The 17839-nt window shown below is 44.0% G+C and overlaps 2 protein-coding genes and 1 long non-coding RNA gene across 5 annotated transcripts in view; 1 reads left to right on the top strand and 2 right to left on the bottom strand.

The window, feature by feature from the left end:
* Positions 1 to 3614: 3614 nt before the first annotated feature.
* Positions 3615 to 7975, bottom strand: LOC115550845 (SIN3-HDAC complex-associated factor-like). The gene is given in 9 exon segments (XM_030366180.1): positions 3615 to 5035; positions 5037 to 5130; positions 7006 to 7142; positions 7144 to 7157; positions 7341 to 7362; positions 7364 to 7465; positions 7622 to 7721; positions 7817 to 7878; positions 7880 to 7975. Coding segments are annotated over 9 exon segments (891 nt in total). The 3' UTR covers positions 3615 to 4771.
* A 260-nt stretch (positions 7976 to 8235) lies between these two features.
* Positions 8236 to 9470, top strand: LOC115550627 (uncharacterized). The gene is made up of 2 exons (XR_003977927.1): positions 8236 to 8775; positions 9236 to 9470. It is a non-coding gene; the product is annotated as an uncharacterized LOC115550627 (long non-coding RNA).
* Positions 9471 to 10859: 1389 nt separating this feature from the next.
* LOC115550626 (DENN domain-containing protein 5B) overlaps positions 10860 to 17839 on the bottom strand; it is a 45942-nt gene continuing 38962 nt past the window's right edge. For 2 of the 3 annotated variants that reach the window (XM_030365836.1, XM_030365837.1), the window contains exons 20-21: positions 12979 to 13150; positions 10860 to 11895 (exon numbers count right to left, since the gene is read on the bottom strand). In XM_030365836.1, the coding sequence (XP_030221696.1) occupies positions 11712 to 11895; positions 12979 to 13150 (356 nt within the window). In that variant the 3' untranslated portion in view covers positions 10860 to 11711. Of the gene's footprint in view, positions 11896 to 12978; positions 13151 to 17839 lie in introns of those variants that run through there. The other variant, XR_003977926.1, reaches the window with a different exon arrangement.

The following is a 17839-nucleotide window of genomic DNA, read 5'->3' as shown; positions in this document are numbered from 1 at the left end:
AATCATAGCTGGGTGAGTTTCACCACCTCCTCCAGGAACTCCGCCTGGATGACGGCCGGTTCCAGCGGTATTTTAGGTTGACTGGGGCCATGTTCGATTACCTGTTCTTTCTGCTTCTGTGCGTCCTCCATTTCTCTGCCGGTGACGTCGGGTCAAGCTCAACGCTGATTGGCTATCCTGGCTAAGCGTCACTCGTAGGAGCGTAAGAAGTTAAACTTCGCGCGTAGGTGCGTTAGGTGCATAAAAACGCGGCTAACGCGCCTAGATCTAGGAGGACACGCCCACTAATGATGTCATATGGGGCAGATTTTCGAAACAGCTTGTAAGGCTAATCACACCTGGTGGTATAATGTCCCCTTTAAAAATGCTTGTTCGGCCTTCGGTTCGGTCTACGAAGGCCACACCTTCATAGACCGCGTTCTTCAAGGGATGCGTTCTTCGACACAGCCAATGAGACGGCTCGCCAGTGATGACGCTCACGCTTACGGGTGTTCCCGACAGCAACCGTTCATGTGCATTTGAGAGTCAGGACACAGTCGGTCGGGAACCTAAAAGTTCACAGCAGGGTTTTTTCTATCCAATAAATACCAGTCAGAACTAAACAGAACTTAGTAGGATCAGCTTCAAGTTTGCATGCCTTTATTTCCTTGATGCCTATCACCTACTATCCTTTTGCTTTTATTTAAGCACATACAGTATTGCACTGTATGGAAGGCAACTCGCCCGAGCTGGTTTACCAGTATACAACGTTTAAAACTGAGCAAAGTCGATGCCATCAGACGTTAACAACGTCAATCAATAGTAAAGTATGTGATGTGGTTGATTCTTTTATATTGACTAAAAACGTTTATGTCCGCAAATTCAATAGTAAACCATACGTCACCAACGGCAACTCTGGGGTCATGGTACCTTCAAAACAGTCTGAGATTCCGGGAATTTTGGAGGTTGGGACCTTAAGATCGGAGGAAATCGCCTTAAACACTGTTAAGTCTGAGATTTCCCTCAAAACTTTATGCGGAAGTAGAGAAACCTGAGCCGCCGAGTTGATGTCACAATAATGGCTGCCCATTTAATTGATAGACTAAAGTGAACTTGCAAGTGAGCAAGCACTAAGAGGCGAACTTAACACCCATTTTAATATTTGCATTACGATACATTATAGCTTACAATTAAAAACATCAACTGATAAATTCTCCCTCATGTTCAACCATCGCAAGCAGTCCTAATAAGTGATTCATGTGATTCAGCAAAGCAGCGCAAATAGGTCCCTGCGGGTATCCATACTTGTTGTTATGAAGTCTAGTCTCACTAACGATCTGTTTTTCCGGTTAAATGTCATAGCCTACGAACGTTTCCTGAACACTCTTATTTCGGAAGAAGGGAAGGTTTACGTGAAGACACGTAAGAGCTTCGGAACCTCCGAGCTGCTTTGAAAGCGGCCTCTATCCAGATGAGCCATTGTCAGCTAAACCAGTCTATAACGCATTACGCGTATTTCTTTCGCATGCAAACACTGACACATGTCCACAGATAGAAGTTGGACTGGGTGTACAACTGATTTAATGAGACAAAAATAAGAATGGATTGTTCAGAAACGGTATTAGCACCAGCATTCACCACTGTTGATGTGCGAGTCAGCCATCTTGGATGCTGAGGTCGGGGTTGTACAGACTTCAGGACATCAGGGAACGGACAGACCGACTTCCGAATTGTTTGAACCTGACCGGGGTTCTCACACTCGTCCAGAGCTATGTAGGGATATAATTATTACAAATATTATTACAAATATAATATTCTAACATTATCGAAAGGATCCCTACAGAGAAATAAAACAGAATTCTTCTATCTTTTGCTCTATTACGGTCTGTTTGATATTGTGCACAACCAAATATCGTTCAATGAGAAGTCTCGTGAGAGATTTTGCAAGAACAAGATGGAGTGAACGTGAGTGACAGCTGGAGAGGAGAGGTGTTTCAGACTACAGAAAACTGAGCTTAGTGTCAAATATTTTGGTGAAGGAGGGTCGAGATTGTTTGACAATGGAGAAATATTGTGCAACAACGCTACAAGAATTTACAGCGAGACTTGGTTTGAAAAAATATGAATCGACAATTCCCCTTTAGAGGACGTTAATCGACCAATCCCCTTTATAGGACACTAATTGACCAATCTCCTTTTCGAGGACCATAATTGGCCTGAAGGATTACATTGCACCGCTCTCCCTCAATATTGGACCAATATCAGGTGTTATATTCACGTGTAGTATATGCTACACGTGAACCTAAGATGGTGCAATTTGATTGGTTCGCTATCTCGGGCTTTGGGCAATATCCCATGATTGAGATCTCAAACTCGGGATATTGTTTTCATCGCAAAATGTCCCGCTTTGTTTGCTATTTAAAACAAATAAATCCTCGCAAAAAAGTGTTATCTTGTTTATTTTTGGAGTGTTCAGGTGTAGTATATACTAAAAAAATTATTCACCTCCTCAATGAATAACTTCGGCGAATAATTGTTAATTATTGTCCACATTGGTCCGTTAGACCCCAAAATGATAGACAAATAGGGTTCAGTTGGAAAAATCCAGACGTTTTCCTTCGATGGGATATCATACTTTCATCATACCTTTGCTTCTATCCAATTCATTGCTCCAGTCTTCCCTTTAGGAGCCTACAGTCATGCATTCCTTTTTTTCACTATTATGACTGACCCTTTTTATATTTAGCATTTATGATTTCATGCAATAAATCTGCTTTAAACTTGTTATTTCATACTGTAGGTCTATGTGGTTTATGGAGTCTAGTGTGGACATATAAATGCATTGATATATAGCCTATGATGTGTATGGCTAGTGGCTTATTTGAGTATTTTAGCATTTCTAATTAAATTCAGACCGTATTTTTTTCCAAATTCCAAATTCCTTTATTAAGGAATAAAGTAAAAAATTACATGATGTATAAAAAATACAAAAATGCTTTTTCTAACTAAGGTTTAGTAAATGCATAGCTGCAGTACATGCAAGTAGCGTGAATATCTCAGAATACAACTATTCTACCATTTATATCATTCAATAAAGTTATGACTAGGCTGAAAGAGTAGAGTAAAGCTGGTTGGAATCTGACTGTATCGACATCATACAGTAACAGGAAAGATCACAGAATAAGTTAGGTTGCACAAAACTCAACCGTCAAGATAATAAATACATGACCAACATTTCATACGTATTGAGAACTTGAGTAATTCAAGGTAGCAATGAAATACTACAGTACAATACTGAGTATTGTATAATGAGAATTACACGCAATCATTGGGAGATGCATAAAAACAAGGTATTGATAAAGAATGAGTTTATGAATCACCCTTCTACCTGGGGATGATGTCATATGAATAAATATAAATAAATAAATAACAGAAAATAAACAAACCGTACACCCCCCCCCCCCCCCCTCCTATGTACACAATGTGACCCTCTATTCCCAACCAAACACGGGTGGAATTCCACAGTAGTGTTAAAATACCATTATAGACAGAAAACCACCAGGATAAGCACAAAGTGTCCAAAACATCCTGTATTGATTTAACATTGAGTGAATTGAAATGTGCTTTGGCTTTAATTTGGGATATATATATATAAAAATATATATATCATCCCAACATTTGTGGTGTATTAGGCAATAGCATAGCATATGAATTGTATAAAGTCTTCTCTCCATGAATGTTCTATGATTGATGTAAACTGATATTGGTATTGCTGAATAAGAAAGGATTGGTTATTGGTATTCTCTGTCATTTTGAAGAATTGGGTTGTAAGTTAGGGTACAAAGAAGTTTTTTGGGCTTTAAAAAAAAAAATACATATAAAAATAATTTCGAACCTTAAATGATCCCACATACTTATTTTTTAAGTAATACAAAAATGTACTTCCTCTAAGGCCATGCACTTGAAACAGAATCCTCCTGCATTGGTTCAGCGGGTTTCGACAAGAAGAGGGCATCCACTGCTCATGCTGAATGCCCTGTGGGTTGCAGAGGCCACCAGCCCCTGGGCTGGTAATGGTCTCACCAACTCAGGGTCTGTGATGCGACATCAAGGCTTGTGTATTTGCGGCGGCACTGTGAACAGCCCTAATTCCAATGACATCAACATACAAAAATACTCTATTCTACAAACAAACAGGAAGAAAACTTGTGTGAATGGTGTTAGATACTAACTAAAAGGCTTTTTAAGGCATGCCATCTGAAAACATGCCTATTGAACAATAGGTATTAAACACAAGGAATAGGGACATCTGATATAAAATATGACGGACGCACCATACATCTGCCACAGAACCATTTAGATCTGTTTTTTTTTTTTTAAATCGCTTTTGCCCACCCTCTTCTTTCCTAAAGCATGGATTAATAGCATTTTTAACATTTCCATTGTACCAGCAAAGTAAAGTTTCAGCATTTGGTCGGAGGTAGCACCAGGATGACGATGCTCGACCAGGACGGGAAGAATAGTTCATATAAAGAATCAATGGTTGAGATAAGGAAAAATTCAATAACTTACACATCAACAATATAGATCAACAAACAAATGGTGAAAACATGACTAAGAAATAACGTTTTCAGCTGCCCAGCGACTAAAGGCCAACTGTGGTGACTTCTCTGTAAGTGCTGAACCAAAGAAGCATCCCAAGATGTCCTCAACAAAATGTGCACTAAGGGCTCCTAAATCAACCAACTCCTGCTCCTCCCTGCTCCTCCTCCGGTTGACTGAAGGGGGGAGGTTAAACGGCAGCAAGGAGCAGCTGCATGGTGCCGGTGTTCAGCTCATCCTCCTTCACCACCACCTCCTCCTTCACCACCACCACCTCCTCCTCCAACGCCCCATTCAACACCTCCTCCAAACCATTCTTGGGCGTGGATCTTTCTGCAGTAACCTCGCTCACTGACGCCTCCTCCACGTCCACCTCCTCCTCCTCCTCCTCCTCCTCCTCCTCGTCCTCCAGGTACCCTGCCCCCGCCCCCTGCGGTGCGGGGGGGCGTCGGCCGCTGCTGCTTACGGCAGCAGGGTTTGAAGAGGTGGGGGTCGATCAGCACCTCCCCAAAACGACCCTTGTAGATGATTCCGCAGCACACCTTTTGTCTAAAAGAGCCACAGCAGATTTTTGTTTTCACCTGCAGAAAGTCCCTTAAGAGTAGACGCCTAGCGAATTAAACAGCCTAGAATAAATGGGGACGAAATTGACGATGTAACTGCACAAAAGAGAAAACCTATATTAAAGTAACGCATGGCAAGTAAACATTGACATAACAGATAGGAATAATTATAGGTCTTTGAATGTATGATACTTAACCCCTATTGAGGCAATCATGGTGTACTATGACAAAGATTGTCCCTGCGTTCCGTCCCAATACTACCATACTATTTAGCATGTCTCAAATGCATAGTATGGAACATGCAGTATGCCAAATATACCAGGATGTTTTACTACATCTGGTCGCATTTTGGCAGGATGCAAGCCAGCATGCTTTGGGCTCTTCTGCCCCAAAATGCTCTGCAGCAGAAGATATGTGGGTGGCACTACAGGTGTGCTAATCAGTGACATCATCTGTAATTTGTCCCAAATGTATGCATATGCAACAACACATACTTTTGTCAGGGTAGCTGCAGTACGTACTACAAGTAGGAAGAAAAAGTATGCGATCTTGAACGTAGCCAGTGCCAGTCTGACTGTTAAGTTGTCATTCTTCCACCTGTCCACAAGATGTCTTTAGACGTTCCCCTTGCTTCACAGATCCTACCACTCCCATCTGCAATCCACTTCATTGCCCTCCACTGAGCATCCCTGTCCCATCTCCCCCCCCCAGCTCATTCCCTTGAACCCTCTCTCCCCAGATACAAAAGTTAACTTCCTTGAGTGTGCTTTATTAAATCTTTTTGCTATATTCCCCAAGTTCTCGTCTGCATTTTGGTCCTATCCCTGTCCCTATCCCTCCTGTCTCTCAGAGTCCTGTCTCTCAGAGTCCTGTCCCTCAGAGTCCTGTCCCTCAGAGTCCTGTCTCTCAGGGTCCTGTCTCTCAGGGTCCTGTCTCTCAGGGTCCTGTCTCTTTGGGTCCTGTCTCTCAGAGTCCTGTCTCTTTGGGTCCTGTCTCTTTGGGTCCTGTCTCTCAGAGTCCTGTCTCTCAGAGTCCTGTCTCTTTGGGTCCTATCCCTCAGAGTCCTGTCTCTCAGGGTCCTGTCTCTTAGAGTCCTGTCTCTTTGGGTCCTGTCTCTTTGGGTCCTGTCTCTCAGAGTCCTGTCTCTCAGAGTCCTGTCTCTTTGGGTCCTATCCCTCAGAGTCCTGTCTCTTTGGGTCCTATCCCTCAGAGTCCTGTCTCTTTGGGTCCTGTCTCTTAGAGTCCTGTCTCTTAGAGTCCTGTCCTCTTGGTCCTGTCTCTTTGGGTCCTGTCTCTTTGGGTCCGTGTCTTTCAGGGTCCTGTCTCTTTGGGTCCTGTCTCTCAGAGTCCTGTCTCTTTGGGTCCTGTCTCTCAGAGTCCTGTCTCTTTGGGTCCTATCCCTCAGAGTCCTGTCTCTCAGGGTCCTGTCTCTTTGGGTCCTGTCTCTTTTCTTGGGTCCTGTCTCTTTGGGTCCTGTCTCTTTGGGTCCTGTCTCTCAGAGTCCTGTCTCTCAGAGTCCTGTCTCTCAGAGTCCTGTCTCTCAGAGTCCTGTCTCTTTGGGTCCTGTCTCTCAGAGTCCTGTCTCTTTGGGTCCTGTCTCTCAGAGTCCTGTCTCTCAGAGTCCTGTCTCTTTGGTTCCTGTCCCTCAGAGTCCTGTCTCTTTGGTTCCTGTCTCTTTGGGTCCTGTCTCTTTGGGTCCTGTCCCCCTACTAGCACCAGTCGTGACAGATAGCTGATGCCACAAGAAAGCTGGGAGATTTCCCACTTTGCAACTCGTGCGGGTGGTGTACGAGGCATCTGGAACACACCATAAGCCAACATCTGGCCCCCAGTGAACCAAACATGGAGGCATGACACCCACCTCTTCCAGTAGGTCAGGTCCAGGAAGGAGAAGACCGGGGGCTGGCTGGACCCGGGGCCGATGTCCGTGTCTGAGCCCTCGTCAGACAGGTTGCTGTAGCTGGGGGACTGGGCGGGGGAGGTGCTGGAGGTGGTGCTTGTGGGCGTCCGAGTCTGGATAAAAATCGGTAGAGAGCAATGAGTAAGGACTGAGATTGATTATAATAACTGTTTTCCCATTAAAACAAGAAAAGGTCGTCCTAACTTTGCACTAACTGTTATATCATAAGTAAATATTAATTCACTTATGAATCATAATAATAATAATTCCTACAGTAATAGCGTGAGGGTGCTTACTGTTTCTCTTCAGCTCCTTCTGCGAGCCTGCTGATCTGTCTGGGCCGGTCCCTTCTTCAACAGGGACGTGGCTTCTTGGCCTGGAGGAGATCTTGAGGCTGGGCCTCCTCTTGGCGTCGGACCACCTGACCAGCACGGTTCACAGGAATTATTAGTTTTAATAAAAACAAATATAAAGGCAATATTATTAGACAGAAAATACAGACTACGTAATAGCACCCAAACTGATATTACCGATATCGTGTTGAGGAATGTTTTTTTGTTGTTAAAATAAGGCTTACATGGTTCCAGTTCTTCTTCGAACCAACAGGCAGCTTCTTCCACCGTTTCACCAGCAGCACGCAGGCGTTACAGATATCTCCCGTCCTACTCTCACTCAGCCTGCAGAGGGTGAGGGTGCATTCATGTAGTAAAGATGATCCTTGAGTTCTGTAGCGATATTCCCACGTCACATTTTTACGTCACATGCTTCTTACCCGAAGCAGCTCGTGAAGTCCTTCTCGTAGCGCCTGCTGTCAGTGAAGCGCGAGCTGGACGATCTTGGCGCGGCAGATGCAACATCCGTCCAGACTTCTGTACATCTTCGGCTTATGGAAAGCCCGAACATTCTGCCCACAAACAGACCACGAAGGCATTATCCAAATAAGTTATATTCAGCTTTCAGAATGAGTACGATTGTGGGATACATAAAAGTAGCCTCGCTGAAGTAAACATGAGAGGCTAACGATGGATTACTAAACCTGATATGAGCACTAAACTGAGGTAAGTATATGAGGTAAGTAGGTCAGCAGTCAGATAGGCCGACTCTAATACCTAAAACACAAGCATGAAACCCTGATAAAACGTTCATGTTTTAATGGTACATAAGAGGAGCATTGAGGCCGTGTTCAGAGAGCTGCAGGTCGGGAGCTGAGTGGTCGGACCGTCTCGATGTGTTGCTAGGCAAACTAACTCTTCTGAAGCACATGTGTTCCCGAACTGCGGCAAACGGCGAGCCGCGCCCCCCCGACGCCTCACCAAGGGGGGGGGCCCGGTCCCGACAAGCAAGGCGGCGGTATACAGTACGTGACGTCACTCAACATTGGCAACACACGGAGGTGTGGACAGTGATGCGATGTGTTTAAGATCCCAATTATTCAAAGTTACCCATGCAATTAATCGAAAAACCAAACCAAAAGTAGGGCGTGTTATCTATTCAAGACAATGAACACTGTAGTTTAAGAAATACCAGCTTTATGTCGAACGAAGTGTGAATATAACGCCCACCTCGCGAGGCAGCGTGTGCCCGCGAAGATGCTGCTGCGCGCCCATTTACGACCTGCCTCCACGAGCCTCCGAGAAGAGCCCTAATGAAACGGCATTACAATCACAAATGAACCACGAGCCTCCTTTACATTCAGATATAACATTACACAACGACTCATCTGATGTGGAGGTAAAACCTAAACCTATCGTCGTGTAACTTGATATTCACTCTTTGTTATTCCATACCGCGTCAACAGTGACAGACGACAACTAAGTGCGCACCAAGTTTTACTAAAATATTGTCCAGATGTTGACCGCGTAATATAGTTACTTGCATGCTCGGGATAACTAGTTTGAATTAATTCGGTCAAAAATGGTCTATCTTAATAATGAGTTGTGGGAAGCGCCTATCCCGCACTGGTGGCGTGAGAGACAACTTACTAACCCTAACCCAGCCTGTCTGGGGAGGGTTTAGTGATCTACAGCCCAGTTGAGCTTCCATGAAGGGTTCCACGATAATATAGGCTACTTTGGACCACAAAAGCCTGATATTGTTAGGTTGTTTAGAGGAAAGATAATTCAATACATGAACACATTACCTTTGCCCTTTGATCAGCGCCCAATAACAACAGTCCTGTTTACTACTTCAGACCCTCTGATGGATGCCCATCAGCCCGTCGCACCGACGAAACACGGAAAGTCTTCAAAATGTTGCACCTTGTGGATGTTGTGGTTCATAACTGGTTCACTTATCTCTAAATGGGCGATGGTTCCCAGCACCCTCGAATCTGCTTTTGAATAACAACCTAAATGTAAACAGTATACTCCAAAATCCCGCCATGGTTTAAACATTTAATTGCAAAATAAACCTTCTAACATTACTCACCTTGTTGCAAACGCCTGAAGTTATTCCGAATGTTTATTTTGTTAAGTCGTCGTTACAATGTCACTATTATGAAAACCAAGCCGCCTCACAAACCCGCTTCTTGTTGATGTCTCGTTTGTGTAGAGTTGTGGACATATTGCGCATGCGTCCCGTCCACGCCTCCATTTCAGATCGGGAGGTCGCGTTTCTTCAATCAAACCTATTTACATAAAGGGATGACGTTTCAGTGCGTCTTGACTCTACTGCCCATATAAGGATGGAAACATTGCGCGGGAACAGGGGGCTCGGCTCTGGTTGCCATGGCGCGTTGAAGAATGTAAGCAAGAGGGGCGGCCGCTTGTGTTTTACTATGGCGTCAGATGCTCCGTCGGTTTCATCTCGTTTACTACGTGGAGAGAGTGTCTAAGACCAGGGACCTTTAAAGAACCCACACTGGTCCACTCAGTTTCTTGTGCTGACTCTAGAAAAAACGGATTGTAGGCAACATGTTAGCTCAGCACAGCGTAAAAAGTACTAAATGTATCTTTCTCTCTCTAACTCTATATCTACACTACCGTTTCAAAAGTTTGGGGTCAACCAGACAATTTCAGGTCTTCCTCACAGGTTTTTTAGCTGTGCTAACATAATTGCATAAGGGTTTTCTAATCATCAATTAGCCTTTCACACAGATTAGCTTAAACTTACATTGTACCATTAGAACGCAGATGGTTGCAGGAAATGGGCCTCTGTACACCTATGTAGATATTCTATAAAAAATCTGCCGTTTCCAGCTAGAATAGTCATTGACCACATTAACAATGTCTAGACTGTATTCTGATTAATTTATTGAATGGAAAAAAACTGCCAATCTTTAAAAAAATAATGACATTTCTAGTTGATAAGTGCCATTGTAATAAAGAGACAGCATTCTTTCCCAGTCATTTTGTCCTCTGATTCTAACGGCCCACACATAATAGTATATTATTTACCAGTTTGTGCCAAATTGTATAAGTAGGCCTACATTTGGATAATGCTTCAAGCTATAGTTTCAATTTCACTAGTTGGTGAGTTTTTGTCTGTCTCTCTAGTCTTTGTCTGTAGAGATGTGACATATGTTGGGGCGATCTTAATTCCCCAGAAATGTAGATAGTTATTCAACCAGAGTAAACTTTATAGGGAAATCTGCCCATTAGAACATGAGTGATATTTCTCACTGGGATTAAGTATGTCCTATTATTTTAGGATCTGTGCCTCTCTAGATTAATTTTACGGCTCTGTAAGGGAGGACAGCTGGAAAAGATTACATTTTAGTCTCAAAAAAATATATATTTATTGCCTGCCCTTTAGCCATGTGACGGACTAGTCAACCAAAAACTGAGTCATAGAGTAAACAGCAAAGAACACCAGTATTACCAGTAGCCATATGTCACATCAATTTATTCGTGCATCTCAACAATGCCTTTCATTAATATAGAAATAACTTATTGCTTACACTCATCTATAATTTAACAATAATAGGTGATCATTGAGAGTTAATGGTTACAGGAGCAAGTGCAATGACTTCCCTCAATAGTTAAAACATTAAATAGTTCCCAAACAAGTAAATGCAACTGCAACATGGTATTTCTAGTTCTTGTTGGAACCTGTATGCAAAGTCTCTATCTCTTACAGACATAAACAATTAACACAAACACAAGCATTATTCATGTAACACATGTTGCTAAGAGCTATACACCCTCACTATAACATAAACCATACCCGATACATAAAGCCACAACTCCTTTAGAGGTGAAGCAGAGAAGATGGTTCACAGTGAGGTTATTTTTCGTACGTACCAGCTTAGTTCCCTAACTTAGTCGGGAATACATTTGAGCAGTTCAGTAACCCAGTATATAAACACCTAAACCGGTGCCACCCCTGAATGTGTCCAGTGCATTGCTTCAAGCCAGAGAAGATATAAAACAAAATAAAAACGTGGTATTGTTAGCGAACATGTCAAAGTAAAAAATAAATCAAAGCCCCAGAGATACCAATTTAGCCATGCAGGTACAAAAGTTGTGCAAACATTACAGTTATCTGAGGAGGAGAGCAGGGATGCTGCACTAGGCGCTGTGAAGCCAGAATCACCATCTCCTCCCATTATCTTCTCTCTAATGTGGAATGGTGTTTAATAATACAGTTGAATCAGTTAATCTGCAGTCTTGGTGCGTTGGTCGTGGAGTACTCTCCGCTCCATGAGGCTCTTCTGGAAGGAGGAGGGGTCAGAGGGTGACCCCCCTGACCAGGGAGGCCTCCAGCGTGACGGTGAACCCGTGCAGCGTGTGCACGACGCCGCGAGACGGAGTCCACAGCACTGCGGTCCCTGAGCAGGCGCTCTCTTCGAACGTCCGCGGCGTCAGGGGACTCTCTGCCAGCAGGGGGAGCCACCGAGAGATCAGCCCGTCCCTGTGGAGCAAGCCAGCTGCTATTGGGGGTGGCGTAGGGGCGACCTCCCTGACCTCTAGCACTAAGTCCAAGACCTTCAACTACCATTACCAAAACCTACACCTAAACTACCATCTCTAACCTAACACCTAAACTAACCATCTCTAACCTAACACCTAAACTAACCATCTCTAACCTAACACCTAAACTAACCATCTCTAACCTAACACCCCTAAACTAACCATCTCTAACCTAACACCTAAACTAACCATCTCTAACCTAATACCTAAACTAACCATCTCTAACCTAATACCTAAACTAACCATCTCTAACCTAACACCTAAACTAACCATCTCTAACATAACACCTAAACTAACCATCTCTAACATAAACCTAAACTAACCATGTCTAACATAATACCTAATCTAACCATCTCTAACCTAACACCTAAACTAACCATCTCTAACACAGTACCCTAAACTAACCATGTCTAACATAATACCTTAACTAACCATCTCTAACCTAACATCTAAACTAACCATCTCTAACCTAATACCTAAACTAACCATCTCTAACCTAACACCTAAACTAACCATCTCTAACCTAACACCTTAACTAACTATCTCTAACACAGTACCTAAACTAACCATGTCTAACATAATACCTAAACTAACCATCTCTAACCTAACACCTAAACTAACCATGTCTAACATAATACCTAAACTAACCATCTCTAACCTAACACCTAAACTAACCATGTCTAACATAATACCTAAACTAACCATCTCTAACCTAACACCTAAACAAACCATGTCTAACATAATACCTAAACTTCACCAAAACATATTTTGAGTCATTATTTAAAGTTGTTTCACTGGATTGTCTCGTTAGATAGCAGGCAGGCATAACATGGAAATGTCCAAATATAAGTTAACTAATTACCAACTGTTATTGATAAGGGGAATCCATACAGCTTTGTTAAATAAAGAAAACTTGACTTTGCATAATAATATGTAAAGTAAGAGCAAGTAAGAGCAGATTATTATACTGCGAAAATGATAACCTATATTGGGTTTATAGTTTTAGGGTTGTGTGGCCATGTACCTGACTCCCAGGCACAGGAACAGCTGGAACTTCCCTTCCTTGCCCATGTTTCTGGGGGAGTCATTAATGGCATGCACGTAGTGGCATAGTGAGTCAGCAGGCATCCGCTGAGACTCAGAGCCTGGCAGGTCATCAGTTTGATCCACCGTATCCATGGAAACCACTGCCTTCTCTGTAGGGGGACAGCGTGGGCATGGTACTTATGTACTATGACACTGATGAGGACCCATGATACATTTATAAATGGTATTTTTGGTAATGGTAAATGGTATTATAAGTTTTTGCATTGCCAACTGTTCAGCAGTTTGTCCATTCTGGGCTGCTGTAGAAAGATGGCAGCAAAACATGGAAGAGAATCTACTCCCTAAGTAGACACAATGGGCGTATGCTAACTCCCAATGCTACATCAAAGAAACAAAGAGCTGCTAAGATTGACACAACTGACAACGGCAGCACCATTGTAGAACAGACCTGAGCTCTGTATGGACTCGCGGCAACGCAGCCCACAAGATTCATGAATAACCCTGCACTGTGTGTCAAATAGATAAGAGGCGAGAGCTATAACATAAGCATGATCACAAAAACTATAATATTCGAAACATATCCATTGATAGTGCAAAAATCTGAATTATTATGAGAATGGTGTCGATTACCTCGGCACCATTCTCGATGGTCGATTAAGACGCAAACAAATTTAAAACAGTTAAGTATCAAGAGGGGAGATTTTCAAGTTAAATTGGTTGGCGCCTCTATTATATTGTTTATGGTAGCAGGTAATCGACTTGTGTGGACTTCCTGGAAACATAAAACTACCTGTAAGGCACAGACTTAGAAAACAGTCTTTCGTAATAAACTCTGGCACGCTAACTAAGTTGTTGATGCTTCGTTTTATGTGTAGGGACCCTATTCATGCTACTGCAGAGGTTTGGTGCAATTTTGAGCAGTATTAGTGGTTAAAAATGCAGATTGGAAGCGTTCGGGAGGGCTTATTTGATTGGTACACACCCAATGTGTATTTAATATTGGCCGGAATTACACTTTAAATACTGAGATCTGATACGCTTCTTTGAATGGATCAACTTAAATACAAACACAACCTATATGAACCATTTCTCCCCTAGATAAAGACATATACAGATGGAATAGTGCCCAGCATTGAATAAGCCTCCAGGTTCCCTCTCCTGTTGTGACCTCAGTGGTGGATGAGGCCCTCGGGCTGAGCTAACTACATGCCCGGTTCCAGAACAGAATGCCTTGGGGTGCATCTGAGATTACAGGGGGTGCACCAGTACTATAGGCCTACTAAAACCAGCTACCCAGCTTCAGTTCAGACTTCGCTTTTTTACACACGGGCCTTTCCTACCATAGACAAGTAGGGCCTACTTCTGCGTAGTTCTACTGACATGTTGGAACATTTCAGCTGCAACATTAGCTTATTTATATCTTAGATAACTTTGAATATGAGATAGGTTTTTGATATGTGTGATGTGTGAGGTGTAAAAAAGAACAGAATTCGACACTAAAAAAAAAAACATGTGACTGCAATTCAAAAATAACATTTATTTTTTATAAATTGTGGCAGGATATTTGACGTAACAAATAATTGTACATTGCCACTTAAAAATAAAACAGATTTTAGCTGAACAAGGAAAGAACACTTTCAGACTTTGAACTTTGAACAAAAGTAATCAGTATAATACTCTTAAAGTTAACACGATTGTAAATAAATACAATAAAAATAAATATGGGTTCTTATGAACATAATACATTTAATACATGTATTGGATATCCAACAGATATATAACTGTTGCTGCCGAAGAAGGTCAACGTCACTACCGTGCGCACCATAGATATACTATATGGGTGCGTGCATTTTGCACACAACGCCGGCATGACACACGATGCCAGACGGCGGCCAATCACAGCAGCGCTGATATAGAGCGACAAACCGACAACATTGCGACCTCGAGTGTGATATTGCTTTATACAACGGTTATACTAGTAAAATGTACTGTTAATAATAATAATTGACAATAGATTGTGATTTGTTTGTCTTTTTAATCATATAAACGAATGAAATTGCTTCCGGCAACAAAAATAGATCACCACTGAGCGGTCAGAGTGATGTTGGATGCTCATATCTCAACGGTATTTAATGGAAATTGTCAAAAGTTTCATTACAATTTGTTTTGTGAGCAAGTATTTTATTATTTTTATCATATTTATATAAAAAACCCTAACCCTTTTTTTTTTTATTGAGGGTGCAAACATTTTTTTGGGGGGTGCAATGCATGCTTATGCACCCCCGTAGAACCGGGCCTGACTACATGGCACACTCCCGCTCCGAAGTGAGCTCCACTTCTAACGAATATTGAGAAATTAAAGGTGACAACACTTTTTCTGGGATTTCTCTCTCTCCATCTCTGTTGCTGCCACATGCATACAAACCTTGAAATAAGTCTGTACATGCTTTTTTGAGTTAGATATGCATTTCTCAAGTACCCTGCCTACAGTTTCCAGATGAGCGAGTCCGTTTCGGCGCCTGCTCTGACGAAGGAATAGGGCCCATTTGAATATGCCCACCCACTTCCCCATCCCCCTCCCATCAGAGCATAAATACGACTTTGTGGACCAGCGGACGCGCGCTGGGCGTAGATGTTCGCGCATTTCAGAATTCAGAGATTCTGTACAAAAATAAATGTCTAATTTTGTCAGTTTGCCATGTGTCTGCCACCGGAGCTCCCGCCGGGCTCCCTGCTCTGCCACCGGAGCTCCCGCCGGGCTCCCTGCTCTGCCACCGGAGCTCCCGCCGGGCTCCCTGCTCTGCCACCGGAGCTCCCGCCGGGCTCCCTGCTCTGCCACCGGAGCTCCCGCCGGGCTCCCTGCTCTGCCACCGGAGCTCCCGCCGGGCTCCCTGCTCTGCCACCGGAGCTCCCGCCGGACTCCCTGCTCTGCCACCGGAGCTCCCGCCGGACTCCCTGCTCTGACACCGGAGCTCCCGCCGGACTCCCTGCTCTGCCACCGGAGCTCCCGCCGGGCTCCCTGCTCTGCCACCGGAGCTCCCGCCGGGCTCCCTGCTCTCCCGCCGGGCTCCCTGCTCTGCCACCGGAGCTCCCGCCGGGCTCCCTGCTCTGCCACCGGAGCTCCCGCCGGGCTCCCTGCTCTGCCACCGAGCTCCCGCCGGGCTCCCTGCTCTGCCACCGGAGCTCCCGCCGGGCTCCCTGCTCTGCCACCGGAGCTCCCGCCGGACTCCCTGCTCTGCCACCGGAGCTCCCGCCGGCATCCCTGCTCTGCCACCGGAGCTCCGGCCGGACCCCCGGAGCAGGGCGGCCAGACTCCCGCCGGACCCCCAGAGCGGAGCGGCCAGACTCCCGCCGGACTCTCGGAGCTGACCTGCCGGCAGCTCCGCTCCGGTGGTCCGGCGGGAGCTTCGGCAGTTCAGCTCCAGGAGTACTATCCCTTTTCCTTCATGTCACGGTTCAATCATGGCCGAGATAACGCCAACTACGAGTCTTTACTTGTTGTGGAAGTACCAGAGACGTCAGACACAGTCTTTCTGATTCATAATACCATCATACTATGTTTACTTGTTGGAAAAACATCATAATATGTCACCTTTAATAATAAAAATATATAGCCACCGGCGGGGATATAGACCTTTGGCGCAGCTCGTCAAGCTTCCATGCATAAATCATAAGGTCATCGTGCTTCACGCTGCTCAGCCAATCAAAGAAATGGTTTACAGAGTGGGGAAAGGAGCAGGTCATTGTGGAAAGGCTTGCTAGAGAGGGGGAGGATCAGAGAGGAGCGAAACAGGAGAGATGACAACATGTCGTGCTCCAAGATAAGAAAAGATGACTCCAAAAATCAAGCTTTCAGGGTGAATGGACCCGCTGCGAGGGGTGACCAAGCCCGTCTCATTTGCTCAGGGACCACGGTGACCTGAAGTGAAGCGCCACTATGACACAAAGCACGGGTATTTTGAGCAAACATACACAATGTAGTCAGAGGTGAGGAAACGAAAAGTAACCGACCTCAGACCCCAGTATGATCGGCCCGCCAGAATACGCTTCCATTCATTACGAGCAACGTGCAAACCATGTTCACTAAAGGTAGCATGGCTTTTGGGTCAACCGAAAAAGCCATTTACTGACGGGGTCGCTGTCAAGGAGTGAATGAATGCTGCGCTGAAACATTGCTTTACTGTGTGAGAAAATCAAGCAAGTCCCAATGTCTGCTCAAACAACGTCAAGAAAGCTGAAGGATGTCCTGCGCAGGGAAAAGATACAGTAAGTACCGGCAACATAGCGATGAGCAGCTACCTGAGGACAGCTTTACTCCCTTCCAGGAAGGGTTCAAGTAACTGGCAGGGCAAGCAAAGCCCATTTGTCTCACTCAAATATGTTAAGGGGGAGTGAGTGGGAAAGATTGTCTTTAGACCAGTGTTATAAGTTTTGTATTTGATTAAAATAATAAAAGCACTTTGTTTAAAGAACAACAAAAAAAAACCTTTAAATGTTATTTCTTTAGTAAACATTTGTAATACAGTACTGTTATTCATGATTAGGCTGCTTATTTATTTTACTTCATGCTTATTGCTTCATGTCTTCATTTGTAATGAAAATGTGCAATAAATATTGTTGAAATGCTATTGAAATGTTCTACCTTTTTATTGCATGCATACATAACTACATATACCCCTGAATCATAGCGAGAGTAACTACATATCCCCCTGAGTCATAGCGAGAGTAACTACACATCCCCTGAGTCATAGCAGAGTAACTACATATCCCCTGAGTCATAGCAGAGTGAGTCATAGCAGAGTAACTACATATCCCCTGAGTCATAGCAGAGTAACTAT

Source organism: Gadus morhua, chromosome 9, assembly GCF_902167405.1.
Source record: "Gadus morhua chromosome 9, gadMor3.0, whole genome shotgun sequence".
NCBI lineage: Eukaryota > Metazoa > Chordata > Actinopteri > Gadiformes > Gadidae > Gadus > Gadus morhua.
Note: the sequence above shows the minus strand (reverse complement) of the source record. Positions and strands in the feature narration are given on the sequence as shown.